The sequence below is a fragment of the Morone saxatilis genome, unplaced genomic scaffold, assembly GCF_004916995.1.
Source record: "Morone saxatilis isolate NCDOM2014 unplaced genomic scaffold, NCSU_SB_2.0 Contig22, whole genome shotgun sequence".
Classification (NCBI taxonomy): domain Eukaryota; kingdom Metazoa; phylum Chordata; class Actinopteri; family Moronidae; genus Morone; species Morone saxatilis.
In genome coordinates, this window is record NW_023339785.1 from 21,147,326 (window position 1) to 21,167,466 (window position 20,141).

Consider the following 20,141-nt stretch of genomic DNA (forward strand, 5'->3'; position numbering starts at 1 on the left):
AGCCTGTTACTTGTGATTATTTTTATAGCTAAAGATGACGGGGGGGGAATTACAGATGATAAAGCGACCCAGAAAAGGAAAGCTTTTTAAATTTAATAACAGCTCAGACCTACTGACCCAGAAGTTTACTGCTATATGTCTTACCGAGGAGTGGGAGAAGGACTGGGTAGTTGTAAGGCATGACAAACAGGTTAACACAGGTGAGAGTGGTGCTGGCTTTAAGGTAACCAAATGGCTGTCCCAGGTCATTTTGCTTTGCACTGCTGCTAACAAACACCTGAGGAGAAAACAAAAAGGAAATCAAATACAATTTAGTTTTCTGAGTGTAAAAAATTTACTTTAGAAAACGTTGTAGATATGTGCTTCGTGACCACCTTCATAAGTGAGGCTCATTACTAATTCACAACTATAAACAGCAAAAGGTGAAAAGACATTCTGAATAAAGCTAGCAGCCTCATTATTCCTGTTTTTCAATCAAAGTCGTAGAGGCAACAGCAGTGACAGTAAAAACAAGCCAACAGAGCTGATGGGTGTGTGATTATCTACCATACCTGCCAGCACATGTGTGGAGACTTCCTTTCCAAAATGTACTGGGTGAGCGGAGATGGCTCCAGTTCATACTTGTCAAAGGGAAGCTTGTCTATCACCATGGGCTCACAGTCCACACACGAGAAACGCACCATGGGATGTGCAGAGCGAGGGGGCTGGGAGCAGGAGATGGAGATAAGTGAAGAAATTGTTTGACATGTTTATCTATGTGGTATGGACCAATGTAATGTCTTTGCCACTCCACAGATAATGGCATACACAGAATGAGTTTGCAGAGTTGATTATATTGGCTGTAAGTCAAAGTTACTGGCTCATGTCAGCTAGAGAAAAAGAGGACTGCCAATAAAAGAGAGAAAGAGAGATAAAGTGACAGTAAAAGAGAAAGTTTGTGTAAATGTGTCTCTGCTGGGAGACTACAGAGATACACACACACACACACTATCAGTATAATGTCAAATACAGTCTGGGGTATCAATGCATCGTCTATGTACGCAGCTTCTCTCTGCTTACCAGGGTGGGAGAATTCTGGTCCGGCCAGAAGGACTCTGGTATGGGCCAATGCCCGACCGGAACCCCTGTCTTCGGGTTCGGTCGCACATAGATGAGTTTGTGACAACTGTGCCACGGCTGTTGGCTGAAGGATGACACAGGACGACTGGACTCCACTGCGTTGTCTGTAAAACCATAAAGACACAATATAATTCTCTCCTTTTACAGATAAAGCAGTGTGAGTCAAAATATCTCAGCAGCCTTTTCTGCTTTTTATACTGCTTTATATTTGGCTGATCTAGAATATGCACTCAGTTCTCCTTTTACTGTAAAACTGCCCTGTGGTTATCCAGGATAAGAAGATTCTGTTCTGCTTTCAGAAGTTTTACTGCCCTCAGTGTTTTGCTCTAACTTACTTTATGAAATGTGATGAGATAATGTGTTCAGAAACCTATTTAAATTGACTGTGTGTCAACTCACCTTCCCCAACGAGAGGCGGATCTGGTCCTGTCTTCTCAAAATTAATGACAACACCACTTTGCACCTTCTGGACCAGAGACTCCAGACACTGGTTCAGCATCCTCTGTGTCCGCACACAGTACGATCGCCCTGAGGGAAAGCAGGATGATTAGGAAAAATAAATGGTGGTGTGAATACAGGACCCACGTTGGGGCACCAAAAGAAGAATATTCCAAACCTCCAGTGACTTCACACATCTGGGTGATGGCAGACTCATCTGTGGGAACACTGCCAAGCTGCTCGTTGTCTGGTGTGGCTGCTCCTGGCAGCCGCAACACCAATGCAAAGAGACGCTGGTCCCAGCGAAAAGGCTCTTTGGTCAGTTCACTGCCTGCCAACGGAGAGTTCAGAGGCAGGTGCAGCTACACAACACACAGGGTGAAGAAAGAAAGGAGTTTTATATGTGAAAACTGCCATCGGTCCCCATTTGCACAGTTTTACAAATCTTAGTTGTGTCTTTACTTTACTACAAACCAAGTACATAGCCTCACTACTGCATTTGTTTGTGTTCTCACCTCATCTGGCACCCCAGAGCTGTGTGTAAGCTTGTTCCCATCAGTGATAGTGATGATCACAGATGGCTCGAGGAAGAAGGGGTTACGGCCCTGAGAGGGAAACAGTAACATTCAGCAGTTAAATCCAAGTTGAAGAAAACAGTGACCCAGATTATCGTCACTAGCCTGCTGTCTTTTCTTTATGTTCCAGACCAAAAAACATCATTCTGGGTTCTGTGTCTCGAAGAGATTCCCACTTTCTATAACACAACATGTAACTGGTCTTACAGGATTAAATACAGGCAAAATACAAGTATACCGTTTAAGCAGAGGTCCACCTAGACACAGTAATTAGTATGGTATTAGCATCACAGCTCTGATAACCTCCTGGGTACTAATATGGACTGTGTGTTGCAGCTTGTAATCTTGTAGCTGTAAGCTGCAGAGTGTCCTTGTGTTCCTCGTTAAGGACAGAGGCCTCTACCACTGTGCTGCAGGGTCAGCCTCGTCTCATTCAAACACACAGACACTCCATGCTACACACACAGCATGCACGTAACCTCTATCCCTGCTTGGGTGTAGTCATCTATGTCTGCCTTCAAGCAGGAGTTTGGAGGAAAGATGTGTGTGAGGAGCTGACGACAGTGCTAACTGAGGCAAGACAGAGTGGATTAAGTTGCAATCAAAAGTCAATATTATTCTCTTTGTCTCCAGGTAAAGGAATAAAGGACTGCCAGATGAAAGCTTTGTCACAAACATTATCAAAACCTTGATTTATCCGGGAAAAGTCCACATATACTGTAAGCGTTAGCTGGATCAGAAAAGCCTTGTTTCCACACGCAGTTGCTTGTCAGAACTAATTTTGTCTAGTGTGAAAAAAAATATAAAGAAGTTCTTGACAATCACAACCAATCCACCCCTAAATGATAACAAAGTATAGCATGTCACTGTCTTGTCAGTCAGTGTGTATAAGGTGTTGAATGTGTATCTAATCTCATACTGTCAACAACAAAAATAAAACCACAGATTAACTTGTTTTTTTTCATACGGCCACATCAGTGAGTATTAATTAAAAGGACCAAAAGTAATAACGCTTGAAACCCTACGGAGAGTAATTCTTCTGCAGTACCTGTCCGTAGTTGTCGATGCCTGAGACGAGGCGGTTGAGGTTCAGCAGGTCAAAGGCTGTGCGGAGGGCGTGACCTAACGTAGTCAGCCCAGATGCCTGCAGGTTCTTCAGCTCACACATGAAGGTGGCATGGTTCTCCTTCCAGCCTGCCTGAAATACATACATTGACAGTATACTGAATGCTCTGCACAGAAAACTGCCGTACAACACAGGAGCAGAGGAAGCCTGGAGTCACAGTGAAGAGCCACAAACCAAAATAGATCCACACCCACAGATACCCATACTGTAATTACAAAGAAAACAGAACAAGTTTTGTTCACTGACGACCACAAACTCATTCATGTCAAGCATATGACTGCCACCTTTGGTAAAAAGCAGTTTATGCACTAGCAATCCATTGATTATGTGCAGCATGACATAATAGTAACCATAAAATGAGATCAGGTTGTGTCAAGCTCTGGAAATAGAAGATAATATTGTTGAAAAGCGGGCCCACATTTGAGCTGGATGGGGCTGTTTAAGAAAGAGTCTAATTTCATACATGACAAGCATCCAAAAATACACTTCCCACTGCAGCCTGTCCTCTCCTGACAGCGATACACTCCCACAGGAGAGGATGTGGGTGTGGGACTTCTCTCGGACCTCACAACTGCAGCTGCACGCCTAATCTAAAGATGACCTGCAAGTTTACCACATCCCTTATCAGGGGAAACAGGAGGAGAGGCTAGAGACACACACACAGAGAGATGAAGGGTGAGAGGGGGAAAAACTTCATCAGCACGTAGGCTCTGAATCAGGACGGTGGCCAGGTTTTTGGGATAATCCTGGGATATCATTCCAAAGCCATGATTAATGTGGAATTTCTAGGAAAAGTGCTTTATGAGTGACGTTAGATAAATATTACACAGTCATACAAGCGACATTACTGAGCAGTGAGGTAAAACTGAAGGTGGAAATACACTCAGTCTTAGTCGAAAAGTAATAACCCAGACGTAGACTGTCGTGTAGGCCAGCAGAAATGCAAGGCTTAGCTCGCACTCAATAATTCAGACTTCAGGATATTTCTATTTTCTTCTCGCCCAACCTCCTCTCGCTCGCTCGCTCTACATCAACAATTTATTGCCTCTGTAACTGTGCAATCAGAGTAGCCCCATTCAGTATAACCTTGTCCTTTCATCATAATCCTCGATGCACAAAGCAGGCAGGAACAACAAAGGAGAGGGCGAACGAAGAGCGGAAGAGCTGGAGGAAGAGAAGTTGAGGACAGGACTTTACAACAAAGGGGAAAGCACTTGAGCAGCACCTGGATGATTTAATGCGAGGATGAGATCAGTTGAAGCATTTGGCTGAGATGTTATACACAACACTGTTTTAGTGGGACGTACCAAACAACGATCCTGGACTGCAGGGGCAGTGACTGACTGAAGTAGGGAAGCATTACGTGAATGACACACTCCTACACATCCGCCTAGCAGGATAAAAATGATGCAATAACGTTTTAGGTGGCGAGCTCAAAGTGGTCCACTTGGAGGTCAAACTGAGCCAGATATTGCACAGCTGTAAACATTAACACTGAGCAAGACTGTACATGTGTTAATTGGGAAAGAAAACCCCTCACTACACACACTTATCTGTGTTTTAGTTATGTCTAAAGAGTGTTGAAAGTATGCTAAATACACAATATTGATATTAAAGTTCTGTTATAAATGTTTGATTAAGATATTTTTTGAGAAAAGGAAAGTAGATCTGCTTATCTATAAAAAGTTAGTGTTACATTATGCAAAAAAACACTTAATTTTATATGAATTTACCCAAAATACTGCAGGTAAGTAAAATATAATTAAAGTTAAAATATAATTAAAGTTAAAATATAATTAAAGTTAAATTATAAAAAGCCCCAGAATGTCAATAACAGACTGTTTAAAAGTATTTAATACATAAATAATAGTGAGTTTAATATTTTCAAATATAATATTAATTGACTGCAGAACGTTTAATCAGCTACTAAAATAAAAAATTATGTATTTGAGCATCTATGAACTCTATTTTCCTCCTATATTCTCACTGTGAGCACATGTTTAATTATTCACACATTTCCATTGTCTTTGTGGCTTCCCTAATACCCTGGCACATACACAGAGTGTGAAATGTACTATATTGTTATACAGTTTGTACTCAATTATCACGAGAGAGAAAGTAATATCGTCACTTCTGCTCTGGCGCTCTTCAGAGAGCCGCAGCTGCTGGAGAGGTGAAACAAACTACACTGAAATTGATCTCCGACAACAACATTTGAGTACCTTTTTACTTGCACTATGTAGATATGCCTCTGTATCGATCCTCTAAACTCTCAGAGCAGCAACTACTATTAAAGATGAAGTAACTGATTACTTTCCAGCTCTGGCATTTGGTGATTTGGTCGTGAGGCATGCAAACAACAAAATGTGACTTTATAAAAGGAAAGCAAAATATTCTATATGCCTTCAAGCATTAATGACAAGGGGTGGAGTAAGTACTCGGCATATTGTGTTGAGAGAAGTACAGTGTTGTTTGCCAGGAGCTTTCTAATACAAACCAGCCACTGAAGCAGATCAGGGACTTCAGGGGTTCATGTGGGTACTAAAGACTATATTTTATTGGGCATGAGAAAGCTCAGTGAGACATGTGTGCCAAGTCATAAAACAAGTCAACAGATTAGTAGTGAGGATAGCTTTGCTGACATGAAACCCCTGAAATTATTGCAGTGATTCACAGGTTGTATGTTGTGTGTGCATGAAAACTAGGTTGTTTGTATGGTGGGCCATAATGGTCATAAAGTCGGCATGGCAAATAATTATAATATGAATAATGATAATTCGCTTCTAGCGAACTCACAAATATAAAAAAAATAATAATAAATAAATAAAAACTAATGATGAAGAGGGCTTATCAACTTTCAGCCCGGATTGACCAATGGCAATGCGTGGATGATGGAAGGGGCGGGGTCGAAGGTGATTGGCGGGCTTCTTGACCAATCGAGACACGGCACTTTCAAAAAAAAAAAAGAGCGACGTCACAGGCGATAATAAATCTCCCCGCCTCCATCTCGACGCCCGAGACTTTCCTCAACACAAAAGCAAAATGTCCGCTGGATGGTCGGAGGCAGTGCAAGCTCCGGTCTGCGGGTGTTTGGAGCAGAATTAAAAAACAAAAAAAAAAGAAAATAGCTGTTTTTTTGTTTTATTTTTGCGCCACCGGGAAGCCGCCCAACACTTTTGACTACAAAAAAACCAGAAGGACAATAAAAGTCTGACAGAAAATATGTAAAAAAAAAAAAAAAAAATGGTATCAGTTGTCTAATTACCTTCACTCCGTACGGTGGATCATCGTATGTAACTAGCATGTACCTGTCGCCTCTACTAGCCGGGTCTCGGGCACGCAGCTGTCAAAAAAAATATAAGAAAACCAAAAACAACATATATTAATTTCGACCAATCTTGCCCCAAAGGAAACCCTAAGCTCTTCCAAAGGTGCAACATATACTTGCTGTAAAAAAAAAAAAAAAGTCGGGGTGAAAAAAAAATCGTTTTTCTTTACCTTCATAAAGACCTCAACCGCGCCTTTAGCAACGTCCAGATACGTCGTACCCAAATAAGTGCGCTGATTCATAGAGGCGGACGTGTCTAACAGGAAAAGTAAAATAGGCATTTTAAATGTAACGCCGCAGTTGTATGCTTTTCTAAAAATAACTGTTATCCACATATGACCTATCGTGCGGCCAAAGCGTTCACACATGTGTATATTTGTTATAATAAGCCCCCCCTCCGGTAGAGGGCCGATGCCTCTGCTCTCTCTCTCTCTGCCTTTCTGGAGGCTCGCGCTGTTCAACTTCTGCTCCTAACCGAATGGAACGCCCCGTCCGCTCCACTGCCGCGCCATTGGACGAGCCGCATTCCACTGGCCCCGCCCCCCCCCTCGCTGGGGAAGTATATATAGCAAGGTCGAGACTACGGGTGCATCCGCTTTGCTGTGTGTGTGTGTGTGTGTTGTGTTGGTGTTGTTGGTTGTGTTGTGTGTGTGTGTGTGTGTTGTGTTGTGTGTGTGTGTGTGTTTTGAGGGGTGGGTTGTGAGGAGATGGTGTGTGTGTGTGTGTTGAGTGTGTGTGTGTGAGAGAGTGTGTTTGTGGAGAGTGTGCGTGTGAGAGATGTTGTGTGAGAGAGTGTGTGTGTTGTTGTGTGTTTGTGTGTGTGAAGAGTGTGTGAGTTTGTTCTGTGTGTGTGTGTTGTCGTGTTGTGTGTGTGTGTGTGTCTGTGTGGTGTGTGGTCTGTGTGTCTGTGGTGTCTGGTATGTGTGTGATGTGTCTGTGTGTGTTGTGTGTGAGTGATGTGAGTGGAGTATGTGTGTTGATGTCTGTGTGTGTGTGAAGTGTGTGTTATGTGTGTAGTGGTCTGTGTCTGTGGTCTGTGTTGTGTGTGGTTGTGTGTGAGGAGTGTGTGTATATGTGTGTCTGGTTGTGCGTGTGTAGTATATGTGTGTGTTGTGTGCGCGTATATGTTGTGTGTGGCTTAATGGTCGGATATTATATATTTATTTTAATTTTAAATTTTATTTATGGATTTGTGTGTGTGTGTGTGAGAGAAGTGTTGTGTGTTGTGTGTGTGGTGTGTGGTTGCGTGTGTGTGATCATGCATAATCATATAATAATTGCACTACATTTATTTAACATTTTATGATATGGCATTTCATTCTTTAATTCATTGGTGTTGCTTACTGTGTTTAATTGCTGTGACACTGCAATTTACCAGCTTGGGACAATTAAAGTTATATCTATCTATCTTCTATCTATTATCTATCTATCTATATCATTATCTATCTATCATCTATCTATCTATTCTATAATGCCTATCTTCCTTATTTTAGAACACAAATAGAGAGTCAACTGTATAAATCATATTAGAGGACCAAATCAAATGTGTGGCCAATACCCTCACATACCTGCCCCCCCTACACAACATCACACACACACACACACACATCAAACATACACACACAGACAGACACACACACACACTCTGTGTTTCTCTCTATTGTCACTCTCTTGACGCGTTCAAGGCGCCACAAAAGCTCCGTCCTTCCGACTCTAAAGCAGCCACATGGTCCAGTAACCCATAATATTTAAGTTGGACAGTGTTTAAGTCTGTGAATCAAGTGCTACACTGTCTGCATTGTGTGCTGCGAGGGCAGAATTACAAGAAATGCACATTTAGGTAGAAACAAACAGAGTAGACACAGAACATACAAATATTTAGATATTTAAAAAGCCCACCACAAAAATAGTATTGCAAATATAACATTGGTCATCTGTAAACCTGTAAAACCACAACAAGTACCGCCTGTAGGCCTGCTGCATATTCTCTCTACTATTAATACATCCGACAGCACTGGAGAGCAGCATTGCTGTTACATTAAAGAGTATTCCTACAGTAACACTTAATAAAACACCTTGTAATTAAATCACGTATAACCTCAAATTTATATTATTTATAACTTAAAACCTATAATCCAAAAAGAGATTAAAAAAAAGCACTTCATAGATTCAGAGGTCAGTGAAAGTCATAGTATACATAAGGCCTGTAGCAACATAAAGCTTTTTGTCTTTCTTGGACCGGTTTTCAGCTTACAGCGTACAAAATGTAACAATAAGAGCAAATAGTGATAGTAAACACTGTTTAGTAGAACTATTAATGATTGCACTTGTTTGTTCTTTATTTGCTGCCACTGAAAAACAAGTAACAAGTACAACACATATTGTTTTTCTTAGCTTCTTTTCTGCCAAATATCCTAATGCGCTCCAACCTACAGCCAATCATATAAAGTAGTTATATTTTTTAATCTTTTATAAAATCATCAGGAAGAATCAACTCAGCACACTAATCCCGGAGCAGTGCACGCGTTTATGTGCGTGGTTTCTGTGCGTTAAATGCACGGCACGTTGCGGGGTTACGACGGGCTGCGTCATTACGTCCTGCTTCGCTGACGTCTTTGCACGTAGCGTTTCGCCATCCGCCCGCCCCCAGAATGCACCGCGAGGTCCGCAGCCTATTGACAAAGAAACAACAACAAGAGGGTTGTTGATCGGGAGCACAAACAACCCGCCGACGGCACCGATGGTACCCGAACCCGCCCGCTGACAGCCAGGTACAGAGCCGCTCTCGGTGTGGAGCCGCGAGTGAAACGGCTCCGGGTGTTATTGGCGGCGGTGACACTGCGTTTACACAACGATAGGTGGCTACGAGCTAACATCTGGTGGGTGGGGGGGGGGAATGATGTTTTATTACAATAACAGAGCAAACTAATGTCTTTAAAGTGTTCAGGTGGAGGCTCCCCACACGTGTTGTCCTGGTTGCTGCATTTATAACGCTGCAGTTTAAAGGCAGCTGACTTTTTATTTATGCATAAACTTAATTTAAATACGCATCTAAAGCTGGCCTCGCGTCCGAACCGTGAGATAAATACCCCCTCCGGTGGTAAACAACCCCTGAATGAAGCGTTGCTGCTGTCAGTACAAAGACTTCATCGTGCTTTTATTTGTGTAACGAAACAAAAAGTGTTGCGACACCACGAGACAGGTTCCTCGAGCTCCAACGTAACCATGTAAACACACGTGAGCAGCCACATGGAGTAATGCTGTTGTTATTGTTGAACTCGAACAATAACAATAACAACAACAACAACAATCCCGTTGCCCTGCTTACTGAATGTACCTGAATGCATCCAATGATTTAACACAATGCTGCATTCAAAGTTAGATCATGTACTGCACAGTTCTGCAGAATGGGCCCTTTCAGAGTCAGTGTTACTGTGAATCTGCCTGCAGTAACAGTGAGGTGTAACTGGAAGAAGAGCTAGACTGATAGATTAGACACCCGTATACCAGGAAACCAGTAACAAGACATTGTGGTACTGAAATGCCAGAGCTGCATTCCAGATGGTTTGGATTACATTGCATTGTTTACCACTTTTAAGCTCTCAGATGTCCACATTGGTGTTGTCCTCAAAAGTCCAGCATCAGTTGGGCTCTAGGTGAAGTGGAATATACTGTAAGCTTCATTATATTTGTCACATATAAAATATTAAGGTGCAGAGTAACTAGAAACAACAGCTGTTAGATAGATAGATAGATAGATAGATAGATAATACTAGTAAGATAGTAGTAGATATAGTAGGAATTCAAGCATCGAGTAGCATATTCAAGATACTAACATGTTACATTTTTAATTACTAAAATTAAAACCCTGACCTTAAGAACAGATTCAAAAATAAGATATAAAGTAGATATAAATGGAACAACAAATGCAACATTTCCTCATGAAATGTGGTGGAATAGATATCGAAAGTCACTGAATGTAGATACATACCTAAACGTGAGCGTCGCCTGTGTGTCTCCACAGTACCGTGCCATTGCCCTGAGGCCATGAGAGCGGGAAGTGCCATCTCCACCTAACGGGAGTTTACACAGCTTGATAGTTTGTGGAGAGAGGCGTGGGGGGCCCAGGCAGACCGTGGACGGGGAAGGGGAAGAGCTCAGCTGGAGCCAATGCAGCAGCAGCATCGACAGCCTGAGCTGGTGGAAGGAAGCCTTCCCGTGTTCGTGTTCCCCACTGAGCTCGTCTTCTACGCAGATGAGCAGACGTCTCACAAGCAGGTGCTCACCCTCTACAACCCCTATGAGTTCGCGCTCAAGTTTAAAGGTCAGTGGGAAGAGTCTGTGTGTTTGGGTTTCCATGTATGCTGTGTTATTTTTGTTATCAAACTAATCTGTTTTATGTCTTTTTTTCTTTTTTCTTAGTGCTGTGCACAGCGCCAAACAAGTACACTGTGGTGGATGCCACCGGAGCCGTCAAGCCACAGTGTTGTGTTGACATGTGAGTTTGTTTGGACTCATTATTTTGTCGTGTAGTGATAAAGCACCTAAATTCCTAATCTACCTTGTTGTTCTGTGGATTCCCGTCCATGTTTTTTACTGTTTATTGCTTACTTTGCCCAATATCGACGTGTCAGATGGTTGTTTACACAGCCGACTTTACCATCTGCTCAAGTAAAGAGTCTGTCTGACTTTCTGTGTCCACGCAGAGTAATCAGACACAGAGATGTGCGGGCATGCCATTACGGGGTGTACGACAAGTTCCGACTGCAGGTGTCGGAGCAGAGTCAGCGGAAAGCTCTGGGTCGCAAAGAGGTGACAGCCACACTCCGCCCCTCGGCCTCACAGGAGCCGCCCAGCCCCCGGCCCCAAGATGAGGAGCGCAGAATCAAAGAGCAGTTTGCAGACAGCGAGTTTTTTGAACAGACTGCATTTCAGACAGGTAGGATGAAAGACTGTTGCAGGGTGTGATCACTAGATGGCGCCAACTGCTCATAAGCTCAATTCTAGGAACTTTTTACTGTTTAAGGACATGGTGGGTTACATTGCTTTTTGTGGCCCGTGAACATTTTTGTCTTATCTAGTATAAAATAAGTTATTCGTCTTACAAACATAGTATAACAATAAGAACATGTTATAATCGTCTCCTGGTAGGTGTTTACTGTTTACCCGCTCCCTATTCAGATTGTTGCGTACATAGTTACATCTTTTTCTGTAAACCAAAACACAACTTTCATGCTATCAAAACAGTAGGTAGGTAATTGTGCAGATAATCACTGTCAGACTGTTATTTACAGTTGAATTATGAGCCAAATCCTAAAATTTACTTAATAAAACACTAATACTGAAGTGGTAGAGTATTCACTCTTCACTTTTATCAGCACGTGCAGAAATGTTTTGCTATTCTGAGTGCATAGTTATCTTTTGTATGTTAAGATTTGCTTGTTAAGGGATATAAGTCTTGTGATTTTCAGTATATTTTGTATTGCCAACAAAAAGATAAGAGAGATTTATTTGTCACATGCACAGTTATACATAGTACAATGCACAGTGAAATGCTTCTTTGTACCTACAGCCAGTAGTAAAGAAAAACAAAAACAAAATACTACTACAGTAAAACAGTAGTGATTGCACAAAATAAATTAAAATAAAATAAAAAATAAAGCAAACCAACAATGCCCAGCTGTTCTAGAAAATTATACAGCCTTCTATAAAATGAAAGTATATATTCCCGACCCATTATTACAGGTTTATGTCTTCAGTGGGCTTGGGGCTAAGAGCCACAGACAGGCTGGGGTCAGTCAGTACTGGAAGACACATTAACTCTGAGTGATGCTCCTGATGACAGTGTACACATATGTTTGTGTGTGTGATGACAGAGAGCCGTCCTGTTGCTGGAGGCCCCAGTCTGCTGACGGTGCTGCTGGGGCTGGTGTGTATGGCCGCCCTGATGCTCCCGACGCTGGGCGAGCAAGAATCGACTGTGCCTGTCTACCTCCACTTAAGTGTTAACAAGAAACTTGTAGCTGCTTATGTTCTTGGTGAGTAAATACAGGGCTAGGACAGAATGAGGTTTGCATTGTATGTTAATAATTCTGTTTATGACATGGACAGCATCACTCACTTTTGTTTCTTGTTACATTTTAGGTCTTCTTACAATGGTCATCCTGCGCACATGACGTGCTGTGAGCCGCGAGGAGGAGTGAAAATGATCTAAACAGGAGAACATTCTCACACCGGAGGCACTGCTACGCTTCAATGAGTACTGACAGCAGGGGGACGGGGTAGTCAAGTCACCCGAAACTCTGAAAAATACATTTTAGTATACTTGTTTTCAAATCCACATACTTGTGTGAATACATACTTGTGTGAATACATACGTTGACACAATGCCGAACTGATGCAAAAAGCGTAGACCTCCAGTGTGAATGTCAAATGTCTGGCCCTGAGCAGGGCCCGTGAAGCAACATGCGGCCATTCAAAGTGTTGTCTGGCCTCATATTCCCTGTGTCTGTATTTTTATTGCCATTATGTAACAGAATATGGTTAACTTGAGTGTGAAGGACGAGCGGACATGATACATGTACATAAAGGCCATTACAATTTTGTTATGGTATTCACCTGTAACCGTCATTATATTGATGTTTTAAAGCATTTTTTGTGTAGACTCTGAGGACTGAATGCAGTCATTTGCATGTGTGGATACCTTATCTGGAGGAGTTTTTATTTGTTTCCAGCAGTGCGATACTTTTACATGTCACCAAAGGAAAGATGGTTTGTTTGCCGTACTATATCGATGCTTCATTGAACGTTTAATAAAGTCTCAATACAGCAGTCTGGTATAATGTTCATAGAGCAACATCAGGTTATTTTCTACACTTTACAAGTTGGGTCAGGAGGGTGTAGAGCACACAGCACAACAATGAGGCCCTCTGTTAGCTTTATGATGGTTACTGAAAATAATCCGAGTCTCCCTCGGGGCTGTATGTTATCAGATTTGACAACTGAAAACAGCATCATTTGCCACCGCTTGCGTACCATTTGGTCCCACAGCAGTAAATAAGGGGTTGGGGATGACACTCCTACTCTGGCCCCAGATGCAGTGCTGACATTTTAAATTAGTATGTGTATGTTTTATTGCTCAGGACAAGAAAACACAAAACAGCTACACACACATAATAAAGAAATAATTTATTTAGTCCTGATGTCTGCTACGATTGCAATCACAAAAGACACAAGCATGGGCACGGTGTTAGCTAGCTTGGTAGATTACAGCCTTTTCCATTATAGACATACAGTATAGTATAAGATTATTTGCTAAATTCATGCCCTGAACGCTTCATAAAATGACTTGAGAAAAAAATAAATCTTAACAGCAGGGCAAGCTGGAGGCTTTTCCACTTTGTATAAAGGAATAAGACATTCAGTAAATGAACTGCAACCAGGCTTTTGTTTAACTTAAAAGGGCACACTTCCATAAAATGATTTACAATCACTTCCTCTTGTACATACACATTAAAGGCTCCAGAGCCACTAAGGGTGACACAGGTCGTGTGGGCACTGGGGCCTCGACATTTGAAAGCAAATCAAGGTGCTAAAATACAGGCTTAACCTTTATACTGTTTTTAAGATCTTGTTTTTTACGTTTCCCTGCTCATACACAGGCTGAAACGTTACAGGATCGAGTGTTCTGTGCAAAAAGCTCTTTTCATAAAAACGTAGCCACAGCAGAAACAGCAGTCTCTTTACTCACAATGCGACGGTGCCAATTTGTTTTTGCTTCACGTTCCAGCAGTCAGTTGATTTGGTGTAAATGACAACACGAATGGTTCTCTATTACTGGGGATAGAAACCTATCGCCATCCAATTTTTTTTATAATAAACATTTCTTTCCATAAATAAGAACATTTCGCCAGAAGAAAGAAAACTGATTCATTTCGATACTCTGTTTATCTACAAAAACATCCTGACAAGAACACAGGATACAGAGGAACCTTTAGTGTTGAAAGCCCAACAGTGATGATCAAAATACTTCATCCGTAATAAACTGCTAGGTGCATTAATTGCTCATACTCGGCAATTAAAGTTGCAGCAATTCATGGGGGAAGGTGGCATAAAAGTCAGACTGAAAAAGGAAAAGAAAAATACACAGTTCACAGCCTCTATCATAAAAATATCTGCTGAAAACATAACTTCTCTTACAGTGTGACAGTAAGGAAATCTCTATAGTTGTACCCCAGAAGTAGTTCATGTTCTTTTACAAATAAAACTTCTGCTGTTGAAGACTTGTGCCCACATTCATCTCACAGCCAATCACAAACTTAAAACTATGTACGACATTTGACAAGGTTAATATGTACATAATTACAACCAAGCAGGAAAACAATAAGTTAAATCTTTTCTTACAAAATCTGCAGACTGCGTACATACAAAAAGGCCTGTGGACAGAAGTTTTCCAGCACAAAAACAGGGAAATGTACACATCCAATAGTCTTTTTTTATTTTATTTGTCCAGTGCTCAATGTCTCTCTCCAGTGAGGGGAACTGGTAGGACAGATTTGAAGTATAGCCACTTATATCACTACGAAAGCCAAGCACCATCCAAGGTCATCTACTAGCAGCTGGTGCTCACAGTGTCTTCAGTCATTCCTAGTTTCACTAGGCTCATCTCTTACACACAAAAACTCACCCATGGCTTTCACTTCCTTAATTCAAAAACATATCTAGACCCTCAAAACGTAGCCATGAAAGCCGCCACTCGGAGAAAACCCCATGAAAAATTCCACTTAAACCAAATCTAGGCGATGGTGAGATGGAGGGTCTGAGAAGGAAACTTCTTCCCTGGAGAGAGGCTTTTTTGGAGGCGGTCCTTTCTAGTGTCTCTTGCTCTCCCAGGCTCACTTTGGGGACAAATCCTGGAGGGAAGCGAAGGGGGAGTTGCTGGACGAGGAGGGCGACACTCCCTCCATTTTGCCCGGTGAGTCGGTGGAGGAGCCGACGCTGCTGAGGCTGCCATCCAGTAAATCTGGAGAGTGACTGAAAGAAGAAGTCAAGTTCAGCAGGACTGCAGGCGGTCGTCATTGTGACTGTGGCACAACTGCTCTATTATAGTCTATGCATTCCCAATATTACTCTAAAGCATTGCTGACTCCAGTAAGAATTAATAAGAATTAGATATAAATGTACATTCTTACATACAAGGATAGTGGTTGGGCTAAATAAACAGTGGGAGTTGAGTTAAAAATGCATCATAAATGCCAGGTAGAACTGTTTTAACATTTTTAGGGTAACTATGCTTTCATTAGTGCACAATCCCCTGAAACTAAGAACTGCTGTGTTTTCAGTAGTTGAAAGTCAATGAGTGTCATGGTAAGGTGAGCATTCACTGGAGTTCAATTTTCACCAGCTGTTTGGGCATTTATTGATCCACAACAGTCTTACCAGGAACCGAGATCTGACAGGTTGGAGACATCAGAAGACAGCATGGTGGTGGTGCCCTGGAAGAGCCTCTTAGGCTGACTCTCCGTCTCCATCTCACCTGCAGAGAAAAGAGACCCTGACATTCAGAAAACACAAAGTCTGTGTACTGATCTAAAAAGGACAGTCGGATGAAATAGTTTGTTTTATTCTAATCGTAATCCGATAGTATAAGAGAACAGATCTTATCGGCTCTTTACCAGAGAGCCAATGTGGTCTCCAATAGTTAAACTAAAGAATTACACTTTGCATGTGACCAGAAGAGTGTCACGTGTTCATGTACCAAGAAATTCAAATGCATGAATATTAGAAAGACGTGTTCTGAATTGACCTTAAAGCTGCAGTTACTCTTGCCTGAGGTATCTCACCTTTGCGTTTCATTGGCCCAAGTATGCTGGCTCTGATGCAGTTGATCGGGCTTTGACTTCGTCGGCTAAAGAGCACAGAAAACACGGTTAAACCAGTATATTTCAAAATGCAGCCACTACCAGCGGCCATCAGCTAGTTACAAACACACCAGTACAAAATATCATCTTAACATTTGTCATACAGATAAACATATCTAACATTCGGGCAATAAATAGTTGTAAAGTGCATAGAAATGCTTCTACAAGACAAACGGGAAACCTGTTCTATGTCACCAGGGACAAATTAGACAAATTGGAGCCATCTGGTGCTACTGTAGCCTCACAGTAAACAGATGCTAATCAAACAGACCTGTATCAGAACGAGAGTAAAGTGACACTGGTAGATTATAAAAGGGTATTAACTGCAGCCATCACTCCAGGAGTTGGATCTCACCTGAAGCGTCGCGTCGGGCTGGGTATCGGGCTGGGTGTTAGGCCGTTGCTGCTCACAAGGATTTGTAGTGAAGGAGAGAAACACTGCTGCTTGTAAGAAAGTGAAATCAAAAAGATACAGACGAAAAGGGAATGAGGTCAAAAGACATCAGCATCAACGCACCAAAATGTACTTGGCCCCAGATTAAGGCAACATTTTTAGCATCATTCCTGTTGTATTAGTACATTTAAGAAGATATTTGTACAATTAAGGTTTAAAAACAGATTAGGCAACAACCCAACTGACTGACAGGTTATTTTATTGTAGCATGTATGAACCTTGTTTTCCTCCCAAAATATGGAGCAAAGGGCATGAATCAAACACAAAGAAGTGTCCTGTTCCCTAATCACCGGTGTGTGGTTTGAATTAAAAGAAATATTTTCTTAAGCTGTGGCAAACTGATGAACTAATTCACCCAAAGAGCTCAACAGGAGCCATGTTTCTGTGTTGCTGATAAATTGCTTCCTGCAGGCAGCCACACAGACATCCATTCATCAACCTGACTGCAGGTTGTTAGGAAAATCAAGTTACCGCAAATCCTGAAAATGCTTTTAACTGTTACCTTCATCTGGTTACTGCGTATAATCAGGTTACGTGCATGTAAACACACCGAGGTCAGACGTACCTTTTTTCCGATCCCTCTGGTCGGGGACGGGGCCGGCGACACAGGAACAAAGTCGATGCGCTTCGGGGACGAAGATGCGGACTTCTCCAAATCGTTGTCACTCTAAAGACAAACAAACAGCAAAAGACGTTGATGGCAGTTACATCTTTCATCGCATCCTTACAGCGCGTTGTCGTTAGCGAGGCAATACAAATGATATTAGACATTAAAGAACCCATGTGGGAGTATTATACTACCAACTCAGTCTGACCTTCAGAACCTGGTGGCCCTGATAACTCCCAGAGTGTTAATCTAGCATGTTTGTGCTTGTTCTCTCCACAGAGATCGAGAGACCAACAATGGCCCACGGCCAAAACATGCAGTGGGAAGGTACACCGGAGTTCAGCTTCAAGGATTTAGAGGGACAGATCATAACAACACTGATGTGGGGGTTAGACAAACTGTAATCAAGAGGTCCTTCTTTACCAGGCTAAGGCTTTCTTCCCAAGACTGGCTCATCTGCATGGCGGTTTGAACTTCCCTGTGTTTACAAAAATAAGAAAACAAGGGATAAGTTGATACTCGTAAAGCATTTCACCTTCAACTGAAGTTATAATTCCACCAGCTCTCTGCTTTCAACTGCTTTCATTAATACACAGCTTACCGCTCATGAGCAGTCTCTCTGTTCATCACGTCCACACCCTCCTCCTGCAACAGCACACGAGACGGTTCATGGTTAGAAAGTCCTATTTCACCAACTGCGTAGCGTTTTTAAAACTGATTCAAATACACATTTCATCTCATGCCACTGCAGCTTGAGTCAGGAGGTACAACCCCAATCTCATCTACAAACCTAAAACTGAAACCTTTTCACATTATTTATGGAGATTAGAGTCAGCCAGCGGACACCAACGTGACCTTTCCCCTCTGTTGGAGTCTGATACTACCAAATGATCAACTCTAAAAGATCGATGGCCCTGTGAACTCCAGGAATTGTTACTCTTGCATGTTGTATTAGACACCATCACTCCCTATGGCTCGAGAGGGAGACAGCGGTCTGACATGCTCCTTTTCCCCAACGTGAAACACTCCAAAAACACGTTGGAAAAACCATCTTACTTGTTTTATCTGATGCAGTCTGGTGCTGGGGACGCGAATGGGTGACGAAGGGACCTGTGAAGAAGCACATTGAACATTGAATGCTGAACAATTACGACACAAATGACTTCTTAATAAAAGAGTGTGTTACAGTTTTGTACCATGTTGGGCCTGTTCACAACTGTAGTGCTATTTCTCCGGCTACGCAGGACCTCTCTCTGGAACACTTGGGAGTTATCACTGGAATGACAAATTCACACACCAACAATATGTCATGTGTCTCTTCCTCCTCCCCCCCACATGAGGTCAGTTCAACACTCACTTGAACAGATTGTGCAGTAAATTCTTGCAACTATATCATGTATTGTTGAACCTTAAGCCGTTTATCATGGGTGCACTGTTGGATCTCCTCAAGTGTCCATCGCTCTGCGCTAACGAAGATGGGATTTCCAGATCCAGCTCCATCTTTTCTTGAGGCAACACTCCTGAATTGTTCATTTTTTTTAATTGTTTTTGCTACCTCTCGCCTTCTCACCAATGCATGCACTTTAAAAAAAAACCCACCAGCTCAGTGTGATGTTACATCGTGGCTCTGCAAACTTTGGCTTCAACTTTTACATGTTTAAAGAGGCGTCGTGAAACAACGCAGTGGAGGAGGAACAACTACACCCCCAGCACCCTGTGAAGGCCCTGTCGCCTGCACAACTCCAGTGCTTGAAGCAGCTTTAACTTTTAACAACCACACGAACTACAAGCCTTCATATCACAACTACACGGGCAGTCAGAAACCGGCCTGCGCTCACGTTGTCTGTAACGTTTTCACCAGGCAACCCCCCCACTACGGTTCCTGAGGGATGTTCAGCATGCCAGTGGCTGCACATACCGCACAATGCCCGGTAACTGCTGGCTGACCGACCCGAGGGGAGACGACTCAAACGCCGCTGACCTCTCTGTGCATTGCAGCGCGGTAAATTAGCTGAGCGTTAGCCGAGAGCCAACGAGCTGCTTTTCCCTCCCGACTACAAAAAAAAAGAAAAAAGGCCTTTTTAAAGTTTGACGTTTTTTTTTTTGCGACGTCAATACAACGACGCTGCTGTTGGGTGAATTTAAAGTTAAAAAAATATTTAAAAAAAACTAAATAAACGCGAGTTTCTGGCTAACACAGCTTAGCTACCTTAGCCTGCTAGGCTAGGCTAAGCTAAGCTAAGCTAAGTTAGCACCAGCGCAAGTAGCCACAATGCTAAGCCCACAGATTGCGGCCCCTGGGTTCACCATTTCACTAACGAGCTCCTGTCCCAACAGCCTGGCGGCTACTACACAAGCAAACCTCCGAATCCGTATCTTTTGTAAATCATAAAACGCTTCTACAGGTTGTTATTTTTCGGTTTTTGTCTGCAGGTACCGCCGAGAATGAGCCAGGAGATCTCACACACACACACACAGGGAGTTAGCTCCTCACTAGCTCTAAACTACACGCCCCCTTTTTTTTCAACGTTGGCCGAGCCGTCCAATCAAATCGCTCCGTTAGCCGAGACGTCC

At 42.4% G+C, this 20,141-nt stretch overlaps 3 protein-coding genes and 1 non-coding gene across 5 annotated transcripts in view; 1 reads left to right on the top strand and 3 right to left on the bottom strand.

Moving 5' to 3' along the window:
* Positions 1-7,045, bottom strand: part of ints6l (integrator complex subunit 6 like) — a gene marked incomplete in the record, with an annotated part of 10,527 nt that extends 3,482 nt beyond the window's left edge. The window contains 9 exon segments of the mRNA XM_035669260.1: positions 145-277; positions 552-704; positions 1,060-1,223; positions 1,519-1,647; positions 1,736-1,919; positions 2,073-2,162; positions 3,181-3,330; positions 6,524-6,601; positions 6,757-7,045. Coding sequence (XP_035525153.1) covers positions 145-277; positions 552-704; positions 1,060-1,223; positions 1,519-1,647; positions 1,736-1,919; positions 2,073-2,162; positions 3,181-3,330; positions 6,524-6,601; positions 6,757-6,954 — 1,279 coding nt within the window.
* Positions 7,046-9,198: 2,153 nt separating this feature from the next.
* On the top strand, positions 9,199-13,417 carry mospd1 (motile sperm domain containing 1). Its single transcript, XM_035669055.1, has 6 exons — positions 9,199-9,357; positions 10,611-10,910; positions 11,009-11,084; positions 11,293-11,525; positions 12,463-12,624; positions 12,731-13,417. Exons 2-6 carry the CDS (start codon positions 10,757-10,759, stop codon positions 12,760-12,762), a joined length of 657 nt encoding a protein of 218 aa, XP_035524948.1. The 5' UTR covers positions 9,199-9,357; positions 10,611-10,756; the 3' UTR covers positions 12,763-13,417.
* A 338-nt stretch (positions 13,418-13,755) lies between these two features.
* fam122b (family with sequence similarity 122B) lies at positions 13,756-20,069 on the bottom strand. 2 transcript variants are annotated; one of them, XM_035669053.1, is made up of 10 exons: positions 18,976-20,069; positions 18,764-18,842; positions 18,624-18,677; positions 18,169-18,212; positions 17,991-18,045; positions 17,526-17,627; positions 16,862-16,947; positions 16,429-16,493; positions 16,025-16,121; positions 13,756-15,619 (listed from the first exon to the last, which is right to left on the bottom strand). In XM_035669053.1, exons 1-10 carry the CDS (start codon positions 19,098-19,100, stop codon positions 15,481-15,483), a joined length of 846 nt encoding a protein of 281 aa, XP_035524946.1. In that variant the 5' UTR covers positions 19,101-20,069; the 3' UTR covers positions 13,756-15,480. The 2 variants fall into 2 exon arrangements, with proteins under 2 accessions (XP_035524946.1, XP_035524947.1); XM_035669054.1 differs by having other exon boundaries at positions 18,925-19,066.
* On the bottom strand, positions 17,740-17,887 carry LOC118334135. The gene has a single exon (XR_004796998.1). It is a non-coding gene; the product is annotated as a small nucleolar RNA U109 (small nucleolar RNA).
* Positions 20,070-20,141: the final 72 nt, after the last annotated feature.

Coding starts and splice junctions, on each gene's coding strand:
- mospd1 (XM_035669055.1), top strand. CDS start 10,757: ATGCAGCAGCAGCATCGACAGCCTGAGCTGGTGGAAGGAAGCCTTCCC. Junction 11,526..12,462: donor ACAGACTGCATTTCAGACAG/GTAGGATGAAAG, acceptor GTGTGATGACAG/AGAGCCGTCCTGTTGCTGGA. Junction 12,625..12,730: donor TGTAGCTGCTTATGTTCTTG/GTGAGTAAATAC, acceptor GTTACATTTTAG/GTCTTCTTACAATGGTCATC.
- fam122b (XM_035669053.1), bottom strand. CDS start 19,100: ATGAACAATTCAGGAGTGTTGCCTCAAGAAAAGATGGAGCTGGATCTG. Junction 16,948..17,525: donor CCAGAGGGATCGGAAAAAAG/GTACGTCTGACC, acceptor TCTTACAAGCAG/CAGTGTTTCTCTCCTTCACT. Junction 16,122..16,428: donor TGGGCCAATGAAACGCAAAG/GTGAGATACCTC, acceptor TTTTCTCTGCAG/GTGAGATGGAGACGGAGAGT.